The sequence below is a fragment of the Vulpes lagopus genome, chromosome 23, assembly GCF_018345385.1.
Source record: "Vulpes lagopus strain Blue_001 chromosome 23, ASM1834538v1, whole genome shotgun sequence".
Lineage (NCBI taxonomy): Eukaryota > Metazoa > Chordata > Mammalia > Carnivora > Canidae > Vulpes > Vulpes lagopus.
The window spans coordinates 60,528,951-60,551,372 of record NC_054846.1 but is presented as its reverse complement, the minus strand read 5'-3'; the positions used below and the strand labels follow the sequence as shown (position 1 = coordinate 60,551,372).

General features: G+C 43.5%; 1 protein-coding gene across 24 annotated transcripts in view; it reads right to left on the bottom strand.

Annotated features, from left to right (window-relative positions):
* Positions 1 to 22,422, bottom strand: part of LOC121481394 (microtubule-actin cross-linking factor 1) — a 334,394-nt gene that overhangs the window by 6,751 nt on the left and 305,221 nt on the right. For 15 of the 24 annotated variants that reach the window (XM_041738684.1, XM_041738691.1, XM_041738685.1 and 12 more), the window contains 14 exons: positions 22,191 to 22,360; positions 20,932 to 21,091; positions 19,928 to 20,122; positions 19,457 to 19,585; positions 18,449 to 18,592; positions 17,713 to 17,901; positions 15,041 to 15,161; positions 14,179 to 14,342; positions 12,689 to 12,851; positions 10,858 to 11,012; positions 9,939 to 10,013; positions 8,737 to 8,754; positions 5,731 to 5,848; positions 4,868 to 4,936 (listed from right to left, as the gene is read on the bottom strand). In XM_041738684.1, coding sequence (XP_041594618.1) covers positions 4,868 to 4,936; positions 5,731 to 5,848; positions 8,737 to 8,754; positions 9,939 to 10,013; positions 10,858 to 11,012; positions 12,689 to 12,851; positions 14,179 to 14,342; positions 15,041 to 15,161; positions 17,713 to 17,901; positions 18,449 to 18,592; positions 19,457 to 19,585; positions 19,928 to 20,122; positions 20,932 to 21,091; positions 22,191 to 22,360 — 1,870 coding nt within the window. The remainder of the gene's footprint in view (positions 1 to 4,867; positions 4,937 to 5,730; positions 5,849 to 8,736; positions 8,755 to 9,938; positions 10,014 to 10,857; positions 11,013 to 12,688; positions 12,852 to 14,178; positions 14,343 to 15,040; positions 15,162 to 17,712; positions 17,902 to 18,448; positions 18,593 to 19,456; positions 19,586 to 19,927; positions 20,123 to 20,931; positions 21,092 to 22,190; positions 22,361 to 22,422) is intronic. The other 9 variants (XM_041738688.1, XM_041738697.1, XM_041738705.1 and 6 more) reach the window with 3 other exon arrangements.

Sequence of the window (22,422 nt, the reverse complement as noted above, 5' to 3'; positions counted from 1 at the left end):
GATTTTTCTTACTCTGGAGAAGAACCACGACTTCAGCAGGTCTGGGGTTTCTGTGCCCACCCCCGCTTCTGCCCAACCCTGCATGTCCTCAAGGGAGCTAGCTGAGTACTCTTGGTAGACTCAGATTTTAAATCAGGTTGCACAGGTGTCTATCCAAGCAGTGTTGTTCCAAATTCCTAAATCAAATTCTTCTCAGTATACTATGCTGACATAACATACCCAAGGATCAGGTTAAAAGGGCTGATGTGGATATCACAACCTGAGTGACAATCCAGGCTCAGCTACCAACCAGGTCTTCCTGCTCTGGGCCTCAGTTTCCTCAGGCTGATCCCAAATAGTCTGTGAACGCTAAGCTGTTTCCTTCCTCCTCAGGCCCCAACAGAATGCACCCCTTAAGGCTCATTCCTTGGCCCTGGATTCTCTACTCATCCAGTTTCTGGACGTCAGTGCTTTCTTCTGTGTCTACACTAATGATACTCCAAGAGAATTTCCTTCAGCCCTAACACAGGTACTTTCAGTAATACTTTCTGTCACTAGTAACTGTGGATTCAGGACTTACGTGTTGTGTTTGCTAACGTGCCCAGGATAACAGTGGGCACACAGGAAAAGCGCTAACAGTGATGAATGGAAATCATGGCTCAGCTGAGAACTGCCTGTGACCCTGAGCCATACAAAACTTCAGACATGTGGTTTAAACCTAGTAAACATTTAACAGTTTACCTCTGCACCAACTCTCCCAAACAACAACAGAGTGATACAAGAGGAAGACTCTGAAATGCCATCTCAGATGAGGGCCATGGCATTTAAAATGACATACTGACATCACGTTCCCCAAGCACCGCACCATTTATAGTGTGATCACGTGCGGTAGGGCACCTGTCAGTCATAGACAAAGGAACTAAAGCACTCACAGAGGCAGAGGTTGAGGTCGAGGAGAACCGAGTACGGGCTGGAACTGGAAGTGACAGCTCCCACCTGGGCTCTCTATCCCAGCCCCAGCTCTTCTTCGTCTCACCTACACTACCGGTTCTCTGCCCGTTCCCCACCCTACTCAGGCTCTCATCCCCACTACACTACCTAAATCACTCTGGCAAGTTCTTACTGGTAACTTTGAACTGTACAAAGGTTGAAATATATGGAAAAATACAAAGAGTAAAAATTCCTTAATCTGACAACCTAAGGGACATACGATGCTGTGACAAACTACTTGTAAAAGGTTTTTATGCAGTGGATCCCTGGGTGGCTCAGCGGTTTAGCACCTGCCTTTGGCCCAGGGCACGATCCTGGAGTCCTGGGATCGAGTCCCACATTGGGCTCCCGGCATGGAGCCTGCTTCTCCCTCCTCCTGTGTCTCTGCCCCCTCAATCTCTCTATCATAAATAAATAAATAAATAAATCTTAAAAGAAAAAAGGTTTTTATGCATATCAGCGATGATTTCCTTAAAATAAATTTCTGTAAGTGGATTTTCTGGGAAAAAAGGATGCACACAAGATGTCTGATATTTATCAACTGATCCCCCAAATTTTATACCAATGAACAGTGTCCAAAATAACGTAGGAGTATACTGAATTTACTTCACTTTTGTTAATGCTCTCTGTATTATTAAGAGTATGTGTGCACATACTTATATGTATAGGTAAAAATCTAGTGATTTGACAAGTAAATATAACCTCTCTGCTGCTGTAATTTGCACATGGGGGGATAACTGTTCTCTTCTTGAAACACTCTCTTCCCTGGACTCCCAGGACACCTGGTTTTCTGCTTCTCCTCCTTCCTGCCCATTCTTAGACATTGATGTTCCTCTGTCTGCAGTCCTGTTCTTTTAGACTTTGAACCATGTGGTGATACGTTCACCCACCTGACTTCATTGCTGTCATACAGTCATGCCTGATTCCAAATGTATCCCCCCTGCAGACCCGTGCCTGCATGTCAGAATCTTATAACCAACGACTGATTAGACATGATCAGAGCCAGAAACTGGGAAATCAACACAGGTCCCTTCCTCCCGATGACAGGAGTTCTAGAGTTAGAGTTTTTTCTACTGATTGTATCTTCTAAAGCTTCTCGAACCCTCAGTGTATTTCTACACCCCCTGTACTCCCTTACCCTTATGTGATTCATGGAGCATCTCCTCCACCCTGGATGGCTGTAATAGGCTTCTAACTGGTCTCATTTCTCATCCCATCCCCAAAAATGGAATTTTTTTTTAAAGATTTTATTTATTTATTCATGAGAGACATAGAGAGGCAGAGACACAGGCAAAGGGAAAAGCAGGCTCCATGCAGGGAGCCCAATGTGGGCCTCAATCCTGGGACTCCAGGATCATGCCCTGGGCCGAAGGCAGGTGCCAAACCGCTGAGCCACCCAGGGATCCCCCAAAATGGAATTTCTAAATAAAAACCTGAGAACTCTGAATGGCTCCAAATCCTGCCATCGTTTTCCACTTTTTATAGCAGTTTCCCAAACTAAGGTTTCTGAGGGGGTTCCTACATAAAGAGTTCTTTTTGTAGGAACACTTTCCCCTTTTGGGAGAGCCCCAATGCAATCAGCATTTTGTAAGCTCTGGGACATCCTACAGTAAAGAAACCTGCTTAGTTTTAACCCAGTGTCTTCCAAAAACATTTGGCCATGATTTTTTGAGGATCACATCTTAGAGGCCAGGCTCTGAAGGCAACCATTTGTTTTTCAACACCAGAGGCCACCATTTTCTAAGGGACTCAGGTTGGCCACAGTGATGTTGGCTGGAACAGGACACCTAGTTACAACTGAGTTTCTAAGCCACTGTTTAATGGGCACAGAGTTTCAATTTTACAAGATGAAAAGAGCTCTGTGGATGTGTGACGGTAGCACAACCGCTTAATTGAACACTTCAAAATGGTTAAGATGGTAACTTTTATGTGTATTTTACAATAAGAAAAAAGAAAAAGAATCAGTTCTCAGCCAGATAGATAGTCTTTCAAATCTTCACAAATGGAAGTTTTCTAGATCTTCACTAATTTGTCTAACGCTCAAAATATATCTTCACGTATTTCTAGATCTTCACTAATTTGTCTAACGCTCAAAAACTACGCTCAGGTAAAGGTAGACCTATTCCTTAGGCATTATTTTCATCAACATCCAAAACATCATGATCTCCTTTGCCATGGATGGATTCATAAACTGAAATCTCCAATTTTGGCAGTGTCATGAACCTACTGAGTTGAATATTTTCACTTTACGCATGTGGCTAGAGCAATGTGCAGTTTGAGCTACCTCTCACCTTTTTAAATAGCCATGTGGAAGGAGGCAACAAATGATCGTGCACATCAGATTATACTGTCATCGATTATGTTCTCTATGGTCCAGAGAGCCAAGGAAATGCAATATAAACGAATACAGAATCTACCCCAAGTGGTGCTTCTAGAAGCCACATGAATCCTCTCAGAATCCTAGATAGCTTCAGGGAACCTTTCTTTTTGTGATGTTCACGCCCTCCCCAGTCACTTCTTACCTCTGCCCCAGCCCTTAAAGGTTCAACTCCTAGCACAACTTACTTGATTAGAAATACTCATCCTGTCACTGGTAGAGGTATGATATCTAAGACTGCTGGGAAGTACTGGACTTTGCCATTAGAGCAATCAAGAGGATTGCTGAGTGCTAGGAGGGCACAGAGGCAAGCCTTACCTTGTTTGCTCCCAGGGCTGCCGAAAAGGCTACTATGTTCCATAGAAAGTAGGTTACTAGATGGCCCTCCCAAACTTTCTGGGGGTTCCAGTTTTAAGCTTTTAACATAAGGACAAAGCAAGCAGTGTTCCCCTTGGCCATCAGCATAAAGTTACTGTAAATAGAGCAAGTACAGCAGGCAGCAAACAGGCATCCAGATTCCAAAATGTCACATGCAGTATCTCTTCTGTTTATTTGTTTAGTCCAATCATACAGGACAGAAAAAAATAAAACCTTACTAATAAATTTGCAAAGGAATAATGTTGTTTTACTGAGTTATGGTTAAAATCTTATCTATTGCTCCTGCTTCTGATGTAAAACAGTAGAAGACTTTTATATCAAGGAAATTAGTTTGCAATATAGTAACTTCTAAAACTGATTAAACCCTTTCAAGTTTTGATCAGAACAGGTGTTTTTAAAATTTACTATTATAAACTAATGAAAATTACTCTTGTGTACTGGAGTAAATGCAGAATGACATTCAAAATAGAAGCTATTCATGGGCATATCTGAATTCATATGTGAACCACACCCTTTAGCTCTAAACACTTCAAAATAGGACTATAAATCACTTCCAAAGAAGTTATATAACTGTACTGTAAACATTTCTGCTAGGTTTATAAATATGCCTTACCAACTTAATTATGGTGGCTGAACCAGCGGTCCACACACAGAAAGGGGTGTGGCACATATGTCAGCCTCGGAGACACACAGCACCTTGATCAGGAGCACATACTTTAGAGCCACACTGTCTTGGATTGGAATCCTATCTCTGCTATTTATGAGTTGTCTTAGGTAGGTAGTTGAACTTTTCTATACTTTATCTCCTATTCTGTAAAATGGAGGCAATGACAGAATCTATACCTCGCAGAAGTGTAAATGTGTTCTTATTCATAAATTGCTTGTAACAGCCTGTGACGCCTAAAAATCTATCTAAGTATTTGTTAAATACATAGAAACTCTGACGAATTCCACCGGTATGGTTCCAACAGAAGCGTTCTATGCTGTCACCTTGTAATAGTCAGAAAAGCTATGGCCTGGCTATTTCAAAGCATTCATAAAGGCAGCAGATCCCACAGAGCCAAGAGGTGCTACAGGTGAAGAAGCAAAGCCATTCTCAACGGGCTGGGGTGTGGGTAAGGGGGACAAAGCTTAAAAGCCAACCTATGGGAGACTGACTGGAAATCGAAGAGCTGGAATCAGAGCGCTTTATTTTACTCCCAGGATGGTGAACTAGAATAAAAAAAAAAAATAAAGAAACACAAAGAGACAGCAGGAAACGCAGAAACTGGTCAAGAAAGACAAACTGGCAGACAGTGGAGGAACCTCCTATGAACCCACATGCAGCTTGGCTAACAGGAAAAAGGAAAGGACGCAGTTGAAGAGGATTTAGCCACCAGAACTTGACCACCTTGCCTTGCAGCAGCCCTCACATACCTGTAGTTGCCAGTCTTCATATTCAATTCCCTCTCTTCTTCTGCCTTTGGGCTGGCATGCCTGCCCTTTCATGTTTAGCACCATCTTGCTTCGGTGATCAACTATCTTAGAAGTGTCTGGGCTCACTGCTAGATATTCTTTATCCCCTCTCCCAGCCAAGGGAGATTCCCCCCCACCGTCCTTCCCTGCATGGGACGGGCCCAACACCCTCCCGAGTTTCTGACATAGGAGTTACAGGCAGAGGGACACTGTGTTCCTGGAGCACACTAACCAGGAACCGCAAAGACTTCATTAGGCTCCTTTCCAGGCTACTGTTAACTGAACACCTTTCAACCTGAAACATCTGAAGACACCAATACATCCTAACTCTTGTTACTATATCCCTCTAAACCTGTCTCCCTCTACAGCATCAAGCCCTCCTGCTTTCTCTTCCTGGTCGACTCAGGCACCCCCAAGTTCCAATCTGTGCTGGCAGAGCACTATCTAGGCAGCTTACACAATAAAACCCAAACGGAGCCACTACTGACACTTTGTGAAAGCATGAAAGGTCAGTGGCAAGGGCGCAATTCATGCTCAGGAAGGTTCCTTACCTCGGCAGGGGTCATTTTTCACTAAAAATTCATCCAGGGCCATCCATCCTCCACCAACTCGGACCATCACGGTGCTGCGCAGGATGCGGACCAGCCGCAGCTGCTGGGAGTCCCCGAACTGTGGGTCCAAGGGAGAGTGATGAGCAAGTGTGCCTTAAAGCAGGCCAAGGCCTTCTTCCCAGAGCAGACTGTATTCAGACAAGACAAATGACAATCTGACAGTTTGGGAAGAATTTTAACTTCCCAACTTATACATTTTTTCAAAAAAGAATTTAAAATATGTAAAAGCTGGGATATTGAGGTAAAGACCAGTGTCAATAGTCTTTCCACTGGGACAAAATTAACTTTTGGTGGTCACGCCCCTGCCCCTGCACCAAAGTGGGGAGGGCAGAGGACAAATGTTAGCTCACCTTAATTCTTTTAAATATTCTGCCCAAATTAAAACCTAGTAGTACAATTGTTACATTAGCTTTCATAAAAGGTAGATGTGAACTTCTGAATACAGTGTGCTCAAAAGGTAAATGGAGAACAGCAAATACTATTTCAAGTCTTAAACCCTTGCAAGCATCATTATTATTATTAAAAGCTTAGAAGGAAATTTGATTTTCCACACAAGGTTTTCAGAAATAAGCCCTTGATATTCTCTAATTGTGATGTCACCAAGCAGAAAAGTTTCTTCAGCTGAACAAATGACTATGGCATTTAGACTAAAATTTAGTTGAAAAAATTAAAATTTAATCTACAATGCTGATTATAAATAGTATTCAACAATCATTTTGGGATATTAAGACAAGCATGACTTTCTGATATTTATTTTTTCCTTTTTCCTTAACATCCCTACTTCTCAGCCCTGTTCACATCTGGAGTTTCCTATTGCATAAATTACCCTCTCCCTAAAATAAGGTCAAGAGGCAACAAAAGGGAATCATGTGGAGATCCCAGAATACAAAATCAAACATTTGGTTGGAAAAGTAGCATCCCTAAAATTATTTAATTCAAGGAGAAAATTGCAGTTGGGGAGAGGAGTAAAGGGACTTATTAGTTCATTAAGATTTCTAAAGTTATAAAGGAGAACCATAACTTTGAAACAAGGCACAAAAATTGAAAATGCCAGAAAAGATATTTAAGAAGGACACATAACCAACCTCCCTCAAAATTAGTGTGTCTATGGTTAATTCTCTGTATTACCCTGCATTGGCTCAAGTGCACTATTTATATAGGCAGCAAGGTGACTGAAAATAACACCAGCCCCCTCCCCCAATCCTTTACTTAGAAAATGAAAATAGTCTTACATCTCTTATCTCCCACTGTTGTTAAGATTTTATAGAGGGTGACCACAGCAACAGCATGGTGTAGTATAAAAAGCACTGGAGTGGGTGCCCAGAGTTGAGAGGGAATAAACGTCCTGGATCCCGGGAAGGAAGCTGCCCCTTTGGCCCCTGAGGGCCCCTCCAAGAACAGTGACGGCCTGAGTCACTAGCCAGGGTTCTCTCTGGATCAGTGAGAAGAGGGAGGAAATAAGGGCCTCTACATCCTCCCCAGTGCATCAGGCCACGACTCCAAGAAGTACTTTACCCTTATGTTACTGTGTCCTGTAGTTTATGTCAGCTTTTAGGATTACCCCACTTAACTCATTCTTTTTTTCTCCTTCACTTCTTACGAAGGCTCTTTCTGAAGGATTCTAACTTGTTTCTGCTATAGGGAAAAGGAGGTGTAAGCCAAGCCAGCAGCCAGAGTGACGAATGGGAGAAGGGGCCACGGCAGCTCTAATACCAGGGAGGGACTGTGCAAATCTGACAGAGGTGGGCCATCAGTGAGGCACTGACCCCAGAAGTGTCTTGGGGGACCAGGGACTTTGGTTTCCTTCTCTTAACTGGAAATTCCCTTATGGTGACCTGGGCTCTGACACTAGTGTCAGCATGGGCGCCTTCAGGTCTCAGGTGCCTCGTGCACAAAATGGACTTCATGATTCTGTTCCAACATTGGAACTAACTCGTCTGGCCCTCTGCCAGTCAGTGGAGTGGCGGACGAGGATGCAGGTGCCACTTCAGAGGACCCCTGGGCCCCACATGCAGTTATTAGGAAACAGGCACAGCTTTGAGGTATGCCTTGGCATACTGATGCAATGATATTTTAAACCAGTCTGGCTGTTCTTGTCTTTTGTCTTTTTCTATCCTCTGTTCTGCCCACTGGCCCAGAATGTTACTAGAGTGAAGGATTATTGCAGTGCCTGGAACTTAACATTGATTGAGGACCTCAAATCAACTGTTAGTGTTTCTGATTTCACATCCCAAGACAGACTTTACCCATGCAACTTCCTTCCATTTGAAGACACAGGACCCCAGAGCCCTCAAAAAGATCTATTAGGTTAGAATTACCAAGTGGAGTCAAAAGCATTCAATCTCTTCTTGCAAGTCTAATTTGATCCCTTAGATTTTTGGCTGGCTGGACATAATCAGCAAACTTCAGGCTATGACCAAATCATGATTATTACACTGTGGTTCTCAGGCACCTTATAATTATAAAATATGATATAAATACATGAGGTATTTGAACAGATTGAGTACTTAAGTACCCCACAAGACTTTTTGATTTCGTGTATGCTATAGAATTCATGTTAACTGTCAAAAGACTCGTGTATAAATCAGAACTGTGCTGTCGGTATTCTGACTTCTAGCACAGAAGTAACAGACCAGGTTCTTTTTAGAAGTGGGATGGATTGATATCATAACTTCAAAGTCCCCCAAAGGGAGACTGTCTTCAGCCAATCTAAGTTCAAATAGAAAATTTCATCTTTTTAAAAACACATACACACTCTTCTATCCTGCTGCTGCTGCTGTGACAGCTTTACAAGATTAGCTCTGTTAGCAGTTTCTCCACTTGGTAAGACAACCAGATGTGACCCAGGCATGCTTCAGATTGTGTCCTCTCCCCACAGCAAAGAACAGGCAGCATGAGCTACACAGACCATTTCCACCAAGAAGGATATTGCAAGGCACACTGTACCTGATTGCCGAGGAAGAACTACAAACAAAAAGAGTAAAGGACGAAGGAAATGGAAAAAAAAAAAAAAAGAGAACATTTTGTCAAATTAACACTAAGGAATGAAAATCATGCAATGACGTTACCAGTCTTCAAGCATATTCTTCGAGAGCTCCTGCCACAGGGGCGTTGTTTTACAAATTAATAAGACCTAACTCTTCCACTCTACTGATTGCTTTTGTTAATTCATTTCTCTCACAATTTAAAAAAACCACACACACACAAACAAGAAAATAAAAAGCAACAAGCAAGCACAAGATTGCTTAGTTTTATTAACAAAATGCCCTGGGCTGGATCCAAGGCAGACTCACCCAAACTCCTCAGCTATGAGCAGCCCAGGGTGGTTTTGGTGTACTTTGAAGACATTTTGATGTACTAATGGAACCTGGATTTTCCTGTTTCTAACTTGTACAACTTCCTTGTACAATCTGAGCCCTCTTTACCAATCCTAGGTTTTCCTTAGGACTTTAGAGAATCCAGATACACTGCTGAATATTTTTTGAAGTGCTGTTTCAGATTCCTTCTATGCCTTAACCTTAGTCCTAAAAGAAGCTAAAACACAGCATAATTCGTGGTTGAATTATGTCCATAGCATAGCTTTCCAGGGAAGACTACTGAGCCTGGTGTCCCCTTGGTGCATCTGGTGCATCTTGGCTGTTTTGTAGCTCAGCTCAGAGCAGACAGGGTATCCCTTGGGACCTTGACAGAGTTCCTCCAGCCCTCTCTGCCCTGGGAGCCAGCCACTCAGGCTCACAATGACCAGCACTCTGGGGGGTATGGGTTCGTTTTCAGATAATTGGCACAGTTGTCACCATTTCCCTTAAGACTTTGGTCAGCAAAAGAGAGGACTTTGAAATGTCTCCAATATTGGAACTCAAGGACAAGCTACTACTAGCTAAATATGGCACTATTTTTCAGATGGAACTATGCAGGGCACTAAGCTTAGCCTAACAGGACACCTGACATTTGGAATCTACAGACATGAGGGCCAGAGAGTGACTACATCTTAAGTTCCACTGGCTCTGGTCTGCTCCTCCAAGCACTGGTAGTGGGAAGGTGGGATCATCTGGTCTTCTGTGTATCAGGTTGCTTTCACCTGTAAGGGCCACATAGGAAGAACCACCATCACCACCACCACCACAAAGGACCGGTTTTCTCTTCCTTACCCGGTATTTATTCTCTCCAATCTGCTCCACCTGAAACCTTTTTGCACATTTGCACTGAGCCACTTGTCTTGTGACCTATTGGTTGTAAACAACAAAAAAGAAAAATGTGAAGGATAAAACAAGATTTTCTCTTCAGAGAAACAAAGATTTTTATATGTAAGCAGAAAGCTATTCATTACATCTCTTTGAAGTATATTAGGCTTTTGATATGTGCATTTATTCTTTACTCCAAATTAATACATTACACATTTACTTCCAAGTTCCTTCAGAGAAATGTGCTATTATGCATCAAAATAAAATCAAATAAAGCAAATTATGAATAGAATTATAAATTTCAACCCAGGAACCTTTGCGTCTCCAGAAGTCAGTCTGGGGTGTTCCCGGCCGTACCCAAGACATACCCTGCTAATCTCTCCCTATATAGGATCAACAGATCCTGGGATCTCCGAGTGTTACTAATGAATTTGCTATTTTCAAGGTGATGGGTGCAATTTCCAGTGTGAAAAAGTCCTTAACTAGGCAGAAAGCTTGGTTGGTACACACACCAACTCAAGCAGTACTTCACATTTTACCCCTTAAATGCTGATGTGGGATGCCCAGGATTGAGAGAAGAGTCCTTTCTAAGTAACATGGTGCCTATGAACCAGGATGAGCGTGGTTTGTGAACTCTGGAGGAACCTTATAGATGTGACTCATTTGAGTAAGAAGTCATCTAGACAGAGAGAGCTCAACAGTCAGAGATCTTCTGCGGTGTCATCCTCCAAGTAGGGATCCCCAAATGGGACTCCAGATAATACTCTTCTAACAGATAAGTCATGGTGCTGATATGGCCACTACGCCCAACCACTACAGCCAAAAGTATGCTCAAAAAACAGTAATTTCAAAAAACAAAACAAAACAAAACAGTAATTTCCCATACCTCATCTTCAATTTTATCTGCGTCGGTTGTTGGGCGATAAGCATCCTTGTTGGGATGGAGAGCAGCCACGAATTCATAGTAATCAATGTAGCCATCTCCATCTCGGTCAAAAATGTCAGCCACAGCAGTCATCTCCAACTTGGTGGTAGGGAATTCTGGAGAAAAGTAATTGTATTTGGAACATTAAAGGGCTTACTTGGGTTGTTGGAGGGTATACAAAAATTTCTTGAAAGTAGAAATATTTATATCTTGCTTTTTTTCTGAAAAGTAAGATGTAATGTTATAAAGATTTTTTTTTTTAATACCCAAAGATACAGTACCTAAAGACCACTCACTGTTAAGTTTTTTGGTGTTTTTGCTTTAGACTCCCTCCTTCCCCATGCAATAAATAAATAAATAAATAAATAAATAAATAAATAAATAAATAAATAAAACAGTATTTCAGATATACCAAAAGATGTAAAATTACAACTACCCATAGACCTACCATCCACCCTAAGCATGTACTTATCCACTCTATCGCTGGATACTTCGATGATTTCAGAATAGTGACAATGTGGAGTGGTTGCAGTTTTCCCTATGTTTAGATAATTGCCTTAACAATTAAGGTTAAAGGTTCTTAACAAACTGCTTCCCAAAGGAATTGTGAATATCTACAGCAGCCTGGGTGATTTATTAAAATGTAGATCAGATCTCTCAGGTGGTCTCCTACTGTCCCACTGCCTCTAGAATAAGAGGTCAGATATGCTAACTCTCCCAGGCCCTGCCAGAATGGCTGCTGCTGATCCTTCCAACTTCACCTCTCACCACTCCCCCAGGTCATGATGCCCCCAACCATCTTCAATTCCTAGAACATGCTAAGCCCGTGCCCACCTAAGTGCTTTGTACCTGCTATTCCCTTGGCCTCTAACTCTTCCCTCAAATATCAGCTCTGCAGACAGGCCTTCCCTGGCCACTCATGTAAAGCAGCACAGCTGAGATGTGCTTTGTGATCCTGGCAATTCACTTAACTACATTATGCCTCAATTATTTTTCCTGCTAAAAATAAATGAGATCATGTATTTTTTAAGCTGCTATACAGATGTCAGAAACTATTATGAAAACTTTATTTTTTTAAACATTTTACTTAGAACCTCATCATTCATAAAGTTTGGTTCCTTAATCTTTTTTTTTTAAAATATTTTTTAAATTTTTTTATTTATTTATGGTGTATATATATATATATATATATAGAGAGAGAGAGAGAGAGGCAGAGACACAGGCAGAGGGAGAAGCAGGCTCCATGCACCGGGAGCCCGATGTGGGACTCGACCCCGGGTCTCCAGGATCGCGCCCTGGGCCGAAGGCAGGCGCCAAACCGCTGCGCCACCCAGGGATCCCCTTGGTTCCTTAATCTATACTTCAAACATGTTTTACTTGCCAAAGACCTGTTTTGTTTCTTAATTCCCAGCAAAATGAGGTTCTTCTTTCCATCAAAATGATGGACCAATTTTAGTAATAAGCAGTTACATTACTTCTCCTTTAAGACTATTGCTTTGGGGGATCCCTGGGTGGCTCAGCGGTTTCGCGCCTGCCTTTGGCCCAGGGCACGATCCTGGAGTCCCGGGATCGAGTCCCGCATTGGGCTCCTGGCATGGAGCCTGCTTCTCCCTCTGCCTGTGTCTCTGCCTCTCTCTCTCTCTATCATAAATAAATAAAAAATAAATCCTAAAAAAAAAGAAAAGACTATTGCTTTGATTTCAGAAAGATTATTTAACCAGAGTATCATGGGCTTCCACCAAGTGCAAGGAATCTAGGTGTGATCCATGTTTGGAACTATGAGTGAACTCACTGGATGCCAGAATGCCATCAATAAACTCCTGACGTGTTATCTTCCCATCCTGGTCCTTGTCAATTCGCCGGAAGAAATCCATCACCCGAGATTTTTTGTGATTCATCCATCGCATATACTTTTTCCTCCAGACATCAAAGTCAAAGTTGGCAAATTCCTTCAACTAGACAGAAATCGTAGGTGTCAACAAGACTTATTGTTTTGGCCCTCAAGTGTGCCCAGAGCATACCAAAACTTTCAGACATTCAGTAAAGCCATGCAGGCCTTTTGGAGGGCACCAACAATGATATCCATGTGTTGCCTCTTTGGTGAAGGCACAATCTGGATCCTTCACTTAAAGCCATGATTATTTACATGAGCTGTGGTGTAATGAAGCAGTGAGAGAAACAGTAACTGAATGACCACCATGGAAAATACGGAGCACGCAGAACAAGAATGGATAGAGCCAGCCTTGCTTTCCCTTTGCACTTTTTCAAAGGACCACCTTCTTAGACGTAAGGGAATGGATTCTATCCCAGAAGAGAAGTCCTGAGCACTCCTCACTGATGTGATTTTGAAAAGAACTATGATCACACAGGCCTGTGTTGGAAGACTCATGTTTTCCATCATTTTCTGAGATGAGATAACTTGAGTTCTGGCTGGAAGCATTAAGGATCCAACCCTGCACGCAAGCATGTTTCTTTGGAATGGCACCAGAGGGGGCAAAGTGCCCATCTGACTTGCATGTGAAGTATGTGATTCTGGCAGACAACAGCAGGCCTGTGCAGTGGGCAAGGCGATGTTTAGCCGCTTGGACTATGTTAGTGAGAGAGACTCAGGATGACTGAGATAGCATAGCAGTTTTCCCCCTGGTCTTTCAAACTCCAAAGTTGGAAGGAATAGGGAAAAAAAAGAAAAAGCCAAAACCCAAAAATGCTTAAAACTCAACTGACCTACAGAGATAACAACAAAAAACACAGAACACTCACTTCCAGGCATAGCTGCTTTGATACGCACAAATAAAAAAATATAAATGGTATTAGAGGTTTGTTTTAGAAACTAGGAAGGGTAGTACTACATTTTTTAGGTTGGTTAATGATACTTCAAAGTAGAATTTGATTTCATTCTTAGTAAAAACTAGTGGAATACCAAGGCCATAAATATTACATAATTGTGTAGCTTATTATCTTTACATAGAGGGCCCAATAATGGCCATTACTATGATTAGCTCTGTGCTTGGGAGGTAACTTTGCCAAGTCATGCTCTGGACTTTTGACCACAGCCAGGTGCTAAGGAGGGTCGGGTCAGAGGCCAGACCCTCAAATACACTGGCTGGTTGTCTGCTTGCTTTCCACAACTAGGTGCTATGGCCTAACCTGTTGTAAGTGGTCTCCTTGCCCTTGTGCTTTTTTCCTAGGGGGCCTGAGGGATAGAGTACTGGCTCACCCTGGTCTGTTTCTACTTCTAGAGAAGTAGGTCAAGACGCACAGGTCATAATAAGAGGGCCTCACCTCTTCGAGTCGATCCAAGGCGTCATTTAGCTTCCGCTGTCGCTCCAGTGCTAACAGCCACACCTGCTGCCAGCGGGCAGACAGCTGGTTGATCCGTGGGTTTTTTGCTTCGGACTGTGAAAGGATTGGCATAGGAGGTGGCGTGGGCTGACTCAAGGACTTCCCTAAAAAGAAAAATAACTACGAGATTAGAAAAGCTGGTTTTGTCACTTCACAAAGAGAAAGTGCCATATGTGTTAACTCAGGACACCTTTAAAATGGTATCCAAGCAGTAAATGTGAAAAGAAACATGGGATGTGATAATATTTAGGTATTCAGCATACTAATGTCAAAATACTGCTCCTCCTCCCAGCCAACTGGTATTCATCTCTTATCTTCAATTCATTTTGTCCTTAGCGAACTGAGGAAATGTCAACTCAACCAGAACAGCAATGGCTCTACAAGAGCTGATTTATGTCATAATTAAATTAGTGCAAACCAAATGTAAACAGCTAGCTGATGACCAAAACAACAGAAAGGCCACTGCAAAACAATCTGCTTGACCACTTCAAAATTTTATGCAATCCCAAGAAAATGGAATATAGTTTTACTATGTGTCCGTGTAATAAAAGTGAGTTTCAAAAAAATATTTTAGTTCAAATCCAATATAGTTTTTGAAAACTGAAAAGAAGGTTTTTGTTTTGAAGTAGGGTCCACAACCAACACGGGGCTTGAATTTACAACTCTGAGATTAAGGGCTGCAAGCTCTACCGACTGAGCCAGCCAGGCACCCCCAAAAGAAGTTTTTTGACAGGGATTTGGAAAGTGCTCATCTTCAAATAACAGGAATGAAACACCCGAACACAGGAGGCTAGAAACATACTGCTGCCACTGCGAGATTTCTCGATGAAAGGTGTGTGAGCAGGCTCTATATTTTTCCTTTTGTATGTCTTCGTGACCCGGTCTACGTCAGGCTGTTTGCGAGTCATCTCCTCCATAAATGTCTGCCAAACACAAACAACAGGGAACAGAGTTAAGTGTTTTCTTGGACTAAGCATCAGACAACTTCTTACAAAGCCCAAGCTCATGACAGAACAGATGCCTTTGAACACTGTCTCACACCTTTTAAGAAAAACAGTTAAGCAAGGCACTTCATCAGGTGCTAGAAACCTGAAGGGATCAAACAGGGCTTCTGATTCCAAGGAGCTCACAGCTGAGTGAGGAAAACCAGGAAGTCAGTGCAATGAATGCCACCCAGGATTCCAAAGGCAGACCAGGGTTCCAAGGACAGCTGCCTGGAGACTGGGGCCTGAGTGGAGTAGTGAGGGAGGAAGAACTGGACAAAGACTGGGTGGAAGGCAGTCCCAGGAGAAGGCATGGCACAGAGATCCAGGGAGCTTGACAGTGTAGTGAGCTAGGGCTCTGGGGATAGCTGGCCGAGCCCAAGATGCAATTCGAAGAGCAGCAGGAGGGGTAGGTAGGAGAAAGATCCATTAAGGCTTTGTGTTAGGCTAAGGTATTGGGATTTTATTTGGAGAGCAATGGTGGGCAACTGAACGATTTTGATCCAGAGAAGAGACCTGTTAAGATCCTTATTTTAGAGCTATGGTTCTGGCTTCAGTGTAGAAGGAAGAACATAGTGGGGGATGAGTCAGGAAACCACTGCTGTAACTGAGGCAAAACATGGGGAAGGCCTGAGCCAGGGCAGGAGAGACAAAACCAAGAGGTATTCTGGAAATAGGACAGCTAGAACCCGGAGGTTGGTTAGACATAGGGGGCATAAGAAAGGCAGGCATCCCAGATGCATCACACATTCCAGGCAGCAGGCCTGGAAGAGAGGGTGGGGTCGGCACAGATAAAGTGGAGTTTCTGTGCTGCCTCTGATTTGCCATAGGTCTAGACTTCAGGGAGACAGTACTACTGAAAGATGTGAAAATTTTGGATTCTAGGTGGTGGCTGAAGCTGTTGGACTAGGTAAGACGTCAGCACTGTGAGAAGAGGGTCAAGAATGCAATTTCAGGGATGCCTGGGTGGCTTAGCGGTTGAGTGGCTGCCTTTGGCTCAGGTCCTGATCCCAGGATCCTTGGATCGAGTCCCACATCGGGCTCCCTGCGAGTCCCACGTTACTGTCTCTGTGTGTCTTTCATGAATAAATAAAATTAAAATAAAATAAAAAAAAAAAGAATGCAATTTCAGCAAACACAACACTAACAAGTGGAGAGAGGAAGAGGAATCAGCTAAGACTGAGAAGGAACAATCAGAGAGGTGGGAGAAAAACAAGACAAAAGGACAGAAGTCAAAAGAAGAGTTTTCAGAAGGAAGAGGCAACTCTGTTACATGTCAAATAAGACAAAGACTGGAAGCATGGGCTGGATTTAGCCAGTGGGATGTGACTGGGACAGTATTAGTGGTCTGATGGGGATGGGAGCCAAACCACAGGGGCCTGGGGAGGGAGTGGGAAACAAGGAGAAAAGACGGGGGGGGGGGGTGCGGGGACGGACAACAGGCTTGTTTGAAAGAAGAGGAAGGGAACACAGAGTGGAAAGGACATGTCTAGAAGACTTGGAAGAGCGAGCAAACAAAATGGGAGAGCTTGAAGACACAGGAAACGAGGGGATCACAGAAAGGAGAGGGGTGGCCTTGAATAAGAAGATAATTTCTCAGTCAGGAGAGAAGGTGTCAATGCAGGCAACCTCGACTGGAAGTACAGGGGGTTCTCAATGGTAAGGCTGATTATTTACAGTCACTAAAGACTGTACGCCTGCAGTATAACTAAGCAAGATCCATGCTTGCATTCAGTGTAATGATCATGGTTAAAAACCATCTTTGAAAAAAAAAAGCCATCTCTACTTCCAAAGGATACATTATGGAGACAGCTCAACTGAGCTTTCCTTCATTCTGTTTAGTTTGATGTGCTGTCTCGGCCCATCTCTGGGCTCATGCAAGAGATCTTTCTGCACCCAGGTGTGAAACCTTGGCTCAGAGGAATAGGATGTGGCAGGCAGACTTCCAAGATGGCCCACAGGATTCCCACTCCTGGTGTCCATGCTCTGTATAATCCCTTCCCTTGAGGGTGGGTCACACCCATGGAAAGAAGGGGAGACTCACTCCCTTGATTGTATTTTACCATATAAGATCTGAGCTAACTGGAAAGCCTTTCCTGCTGGTGCTGAAGACTGACGTTGCTACACTGTGAGTGTACTGGGTGGCTGAGACCTGAGGTGGCCTCTAGGAGCTAACAGACTCCTGGGTGATGGCTAGCAAGAAAACAGAGCCCCAGGTCCCACAACCACAAGGAGTCAGATTCTCCCAACAACCTGAGGGAGCCTGGGTGAGATCTGCAGCACCTTGATTTTGGCCCAGTAAGACTCTAAGGGGAGAAGCCAGCTGACTCGTGCCCAGACTCCTGCCCCACGAAAACGGCCTGTTTTCAGCTGCTAAGTCTGTGTGCATAAACATAAGCAGCCATTAAAAAACAAAAATACACAGGGCAAAGGAAACGGGCTCCAGAGCCACGCAGGGAACACCTGCAGCCACACGACACAGCTAGGCTACCTGATGCTCGGCAATAAGGGCTTTCACTCGGTCAATGTTCTGAGGGATCGGCTCCTGGTCCCGCTGAATGAGGGTGGTCTCAGCCCACTGGATCCATGCCAGAAGTTCTTCCAAGAGCTCAGCATTAGCCACCAGTTCTGACAGGGCTGTTTCGAGACGCTGCTGGTGCTGCTGAGCCCAGGTCAGGACCTGGGGAGAGAGAAACCATCGCCTCTCTCAGTTGAGCACCCCCTTTGTCTCCAAAGTCCATTTTGGTTTTTTTTTTTTTTTTTTTTTTTTTTCCAAAGTCCATTTTGTCGTCTGATCCTACTAATGGCCTTTAGGAGGAAGACCACTCAAGAGGCCTCACTTTTACTCCAGTGACAGAGCTGAAATCAACACCCCCTGGAGGCAAATCTAGAACGTACAGCCTATTAAACACAGGACTTCTCTGGAAGGAGGGAAAAATATAGAACTGAGTCGGCTGGACTTTATCAATTACCACTGTGCTTTATCAATTACCATAGTGCTAGCACTATGCCAGCACTATTCTTCCAGACTGCAGCTCATTGCCAAGAAAACAGTCATTACTAAAACACTACCTTAACTCTTATTGAGACATTCACAGTGAGTGAGATTCCTTATCTGGGGTGTGGGGGGAGCAGGGGCGGTGGGTGGAGAAAGCTCAGTAGCATTTTCTTCCTATAAACTCACTGTATGGGGTGTGTGCCACCTTCCTCTCAAACCGGGAACTCACCTCCTCAAAGCGAGCCCGGATGATGGTGATCCAGTGCTTGATGGTGGTGATGCAATCGGGGTGGCAGACAGCCAGGATGGCCTCTCCCATTGCTACCGCTGTGCTAACATCCGCTCGCTTTTCTTCCACTTTCTTCATGAACTCCTAAACAAAAAAGGTTTGAAAACAAAAACTGAGGAAACCTACTCAGCAGCACTGTTAGTTTACACTGTGGGGACGGGGGAATGGAGAAGATTTCTATGTATTTTTTTCCTCTGTGTGTGTTCACACAGGCCCCTACAAGCCTGCATCCTGGTGTCTCTGGTACTTTCTTTCCAGCTCTAAAAGATGTCAGAAGTATAGGGTTACACAAAATGGACTGTTTCTGCTACAGATGACAAGGATGAGGGACACAGAGGGGCACTCCCTTTCCAGGCTGGGCATGATCCTCGTCCTAATATCTGGGTTCATTTCTCTCTTTAAGAAATCCTGTTTTAATTCACTTCCATGTAAATAAACAAACAATATTGTCTTGGACAAATGACAACTATAAAATACTAAATATTTAAAAAATACCAGCAAGAGAATACCAAATGACAAAATCAAGATTAAAATCTCTTGGTGGCTAACACAAAAATTAAAAAAGGAAATATTTCCCATCTTATTAGGACAGATTGTGGTCTCAGATACTGAATCCTATGCTGCAGCTTGGTAGGAGGCTCAGGGTCTGAAGCTGGTAACATAAGGAAAGCCAAACCAAGCCGTGTGCGGGTGATGGTTCTAGAGTCCACATTGTTCTTTATATGATACCATGCTGTTTCACTTGTTTACAACCAACATGCGTTACTTTTGGAAAAAGTAGGAATGACTCTCATTCTTGCTAAACCAGTAAAAGCTGGGCCCATTCCAGTTCCAGTCTTTTACATATAAGGTTGGAAATTCCCAAGCAAAAGCTGCTCTCCTTTAGAGCTGGGCAGACAGCCCTCACCCTGTGGTGGCATGGGTCACTGCACGCTGGGGCTGGATTACCTTATGGGTGTCAATGAGAGACTGTAAGGCCTCCGTGTCATCGGGAAGTGCTCCCCGAAAGCGGAGCGTTTGCTCTGCTTCAGAGAGCCACTCCAATAGCATGTGGACGGTGTCCCGAAACTCTTCCGCCTGCAAGAACCAAGCAGAGCAGATTGAACCTCTCTGCAGCCAAGGCCTTGAGCACTGGGGTGCACCACGGAAAGGGCTGCACCTGAACTCAGTGCATCACAAGTGCTGATGATCCTATCAAGGCCCCATAAAAGTTCTCTTTCACTTGTGGACGTTTGAAAACCAATTGAATTCAGTTTTTTCTCTAATACAAATGAACATTAAAATCTTGTAGAACTTTCTGAATATCAATGTTTGACCTTATGTTCATTTTGAGACTGGTTGGAACTGATCCTGATAAAGAAACAAGAATGAATCTGCTCAGATCCTCCCCCACAGGTTGCCCCCACAAAAGTCTCTGACCTGTTTTAAGGCCTGCTCCAGTCGGCTTTGTTTGGAGACAGAGAGTTTACACACAGTGTCCCAGCGAGTGCTCAGTTCCTGGAGCTGTCCTTTCACCCACGTGGTGTCATCACGACTGTTCTCAATCAGCTCTCGGCCTGACCGCTTCAGTACCTGAACGGTGCCTGTGCGCTTTCCCAGTTCCTTCTGGAAAACCTAGAACAGAAAAACAGAGAAATTAGTTTGCTGAGAAATGTTCTGAACCAGGAAGCAAAACTCGAGAGAAAAGTCATCGCTTAGTTGCGCTCTCCTCAGTAAGTTCCAGTCACATGTCTTTTATGCAGAGGGAGGCAGGACAATGTTTAAGAAAGAACCACCAGAAGAAGTGGCTCTAAAGATGAGTGGCATGGCCTTGGGTAAGTTGCTTAGCTGGAGTCCCCGTTTCCTAACATAAAATATGAATGATATTAGAACAGAATCTCCAGAATTGTGGAAGTAAGAACATTATCGGCCATGTGCATAAGAGTTTGATGTAATTTCAAGTAAAGCTGAATGCTTTTGCTAAAACAAGAGGACCTTAAGGAGGTGAACATGACAGGTGTAGGTTATACATTGATATTACTGTGAATGGTGCTGGGCTTGCTTGGGTCAAAAGCAGCTAAAGAATAGAAGTCATTTTCATTTTAGGAGTCAGTGGAAATGGGTATCTTGAGGGGCTCCTGAATTTAAATTCATTGTGTGACTCAACGGAGAGATGCAAACAGAAAGGGGGGAACCCCAAGATAAAATTTACACATTGCCAAATCTGAATCAAAGGAATTTTGTCAAGTCTTGGTGGCAGACACGGAACCCCAGTAACAGTTTAAGCACACAGAACAAGGAGTGGTCTCTCTGGGTCTAATGAGCAGACACAGGCTCATTCAGATTTCCTTTCTCTCCTGGATGGTGAGCACAAGCAGAAGGCCGGCAGAGGCAGGGGACCGACCCAATGGCTGCCTCCATGCAGCGCAGCTCCTGCCTCTCACCTTATGGGCGTCCATGAGGTTCATGACAAGGTCGAGGTCCCCATGCACAGGCTGGTCCTCGGCCAGCTGTGGCTCCACCTTGTACAGCCAGTCGACCAAGGCCTGCAAAGCATCCATGAACTGGCCAGAAAACAGCAGGGCCTCCTCCAACTTGTGCTGCCTGAGAAAAGCACACAAACCTCACTGTGTTTAGAGATCCCTTTTCTTTGGCTGGCTCACAATTCTGACTGCAGAATGGAATACTGCTAGAACTCTACAGACAGAGGGCCCTCCATGCCAGACTGGTTTAAGATAGAGTAGAAAGTAACTAAGAGAGATGCTTAGACATTTTTTTGTTTGTTTGTTTTTTGCTTAGACATTTTTAATCAAATCTCTCTAGAATGGAGTAAGTGTAGCATAGGAGATAGGTACAGCTGCCCTCCTAGCACCCTAAGAGTCCGCATGGATACACCCTAATGATCCAAGGTCTGTGTTAATCACCTTATACCACTCAGGTAGAGGATGATGGTTTTGGTCATGGTCTCAGTCAGGAGTTCAACTCCTAGCTCTATGCCAGTTGCATGATCCTGGGCTTTCTCTTTACCTCTTGGAACCTCAGTCACTTCATCCAAAAAATAGAAGTACAAATAATACAAAGATATCGTAATTCTTAGCATAGCAGAATGGGTACAAGTGGAAAAAAGGACAACTTATAGAACCAAATCAAACAGCTTCAAATCCCAGCTCTGCTGCTTAGTAGCTGAGTGACCTTGGGGGAGTTACTAAAATCTCTTTAGGATCATTTTTCTGGAAAACGGGAATAACAGTATTTCCCCTCAGTGGTTGTTACAAGGATTAAATGATTAGTAGCCTCTGTCTGGCACATGCTCAGTAGTAACCACCCAGTAAAGGTCAGGCATTATGACAGTTATATGAGGTGATGTGTGCGGAGGTTTTGCTCGCTGACACAGAGTGAGAGTGCTCACGGAGATGGCTTTAGGATCACAAACTGGTCACTGACAAATATTTGGAGTTACTAAACTTCTGTGGCTGTTGGGTTGAGTTTATGGGCTTCTCTCTGATACAGTAAGATTGAAGCTTAAAATGAGAATTTTAATATTTTACTATTCAACTTATTTCATAACTCTGATTCAATGAACTAGAAGTATCGAGATGCTTAAACCTGTTATTGGTGCATTACCTTTATTGCCATTTTATGGAATCTAATATTGGTCTTCGTCAATTTGGGGATGATACACGAAGCAAATATTCATACTCACCTCTCCACAGACTTGCCACAAACAGTATCCCATTTATCTCTGACTTCTCCTAGTAAATTGTCAAGTTTCTGAGTGTCATCAGGAAGCAAAGTCTTCTCTTTCAGGGCCCTGCCAGTTCGAATTGTGGTATCATACACAGGTTGTTTACCGCCAAGAGTTTTCTGAAACTCCTGTTTCCAAAAGGGAAAGAAAAAACTGATGCTAAGAGTCAGATGACGTTTTGATTTGGAAC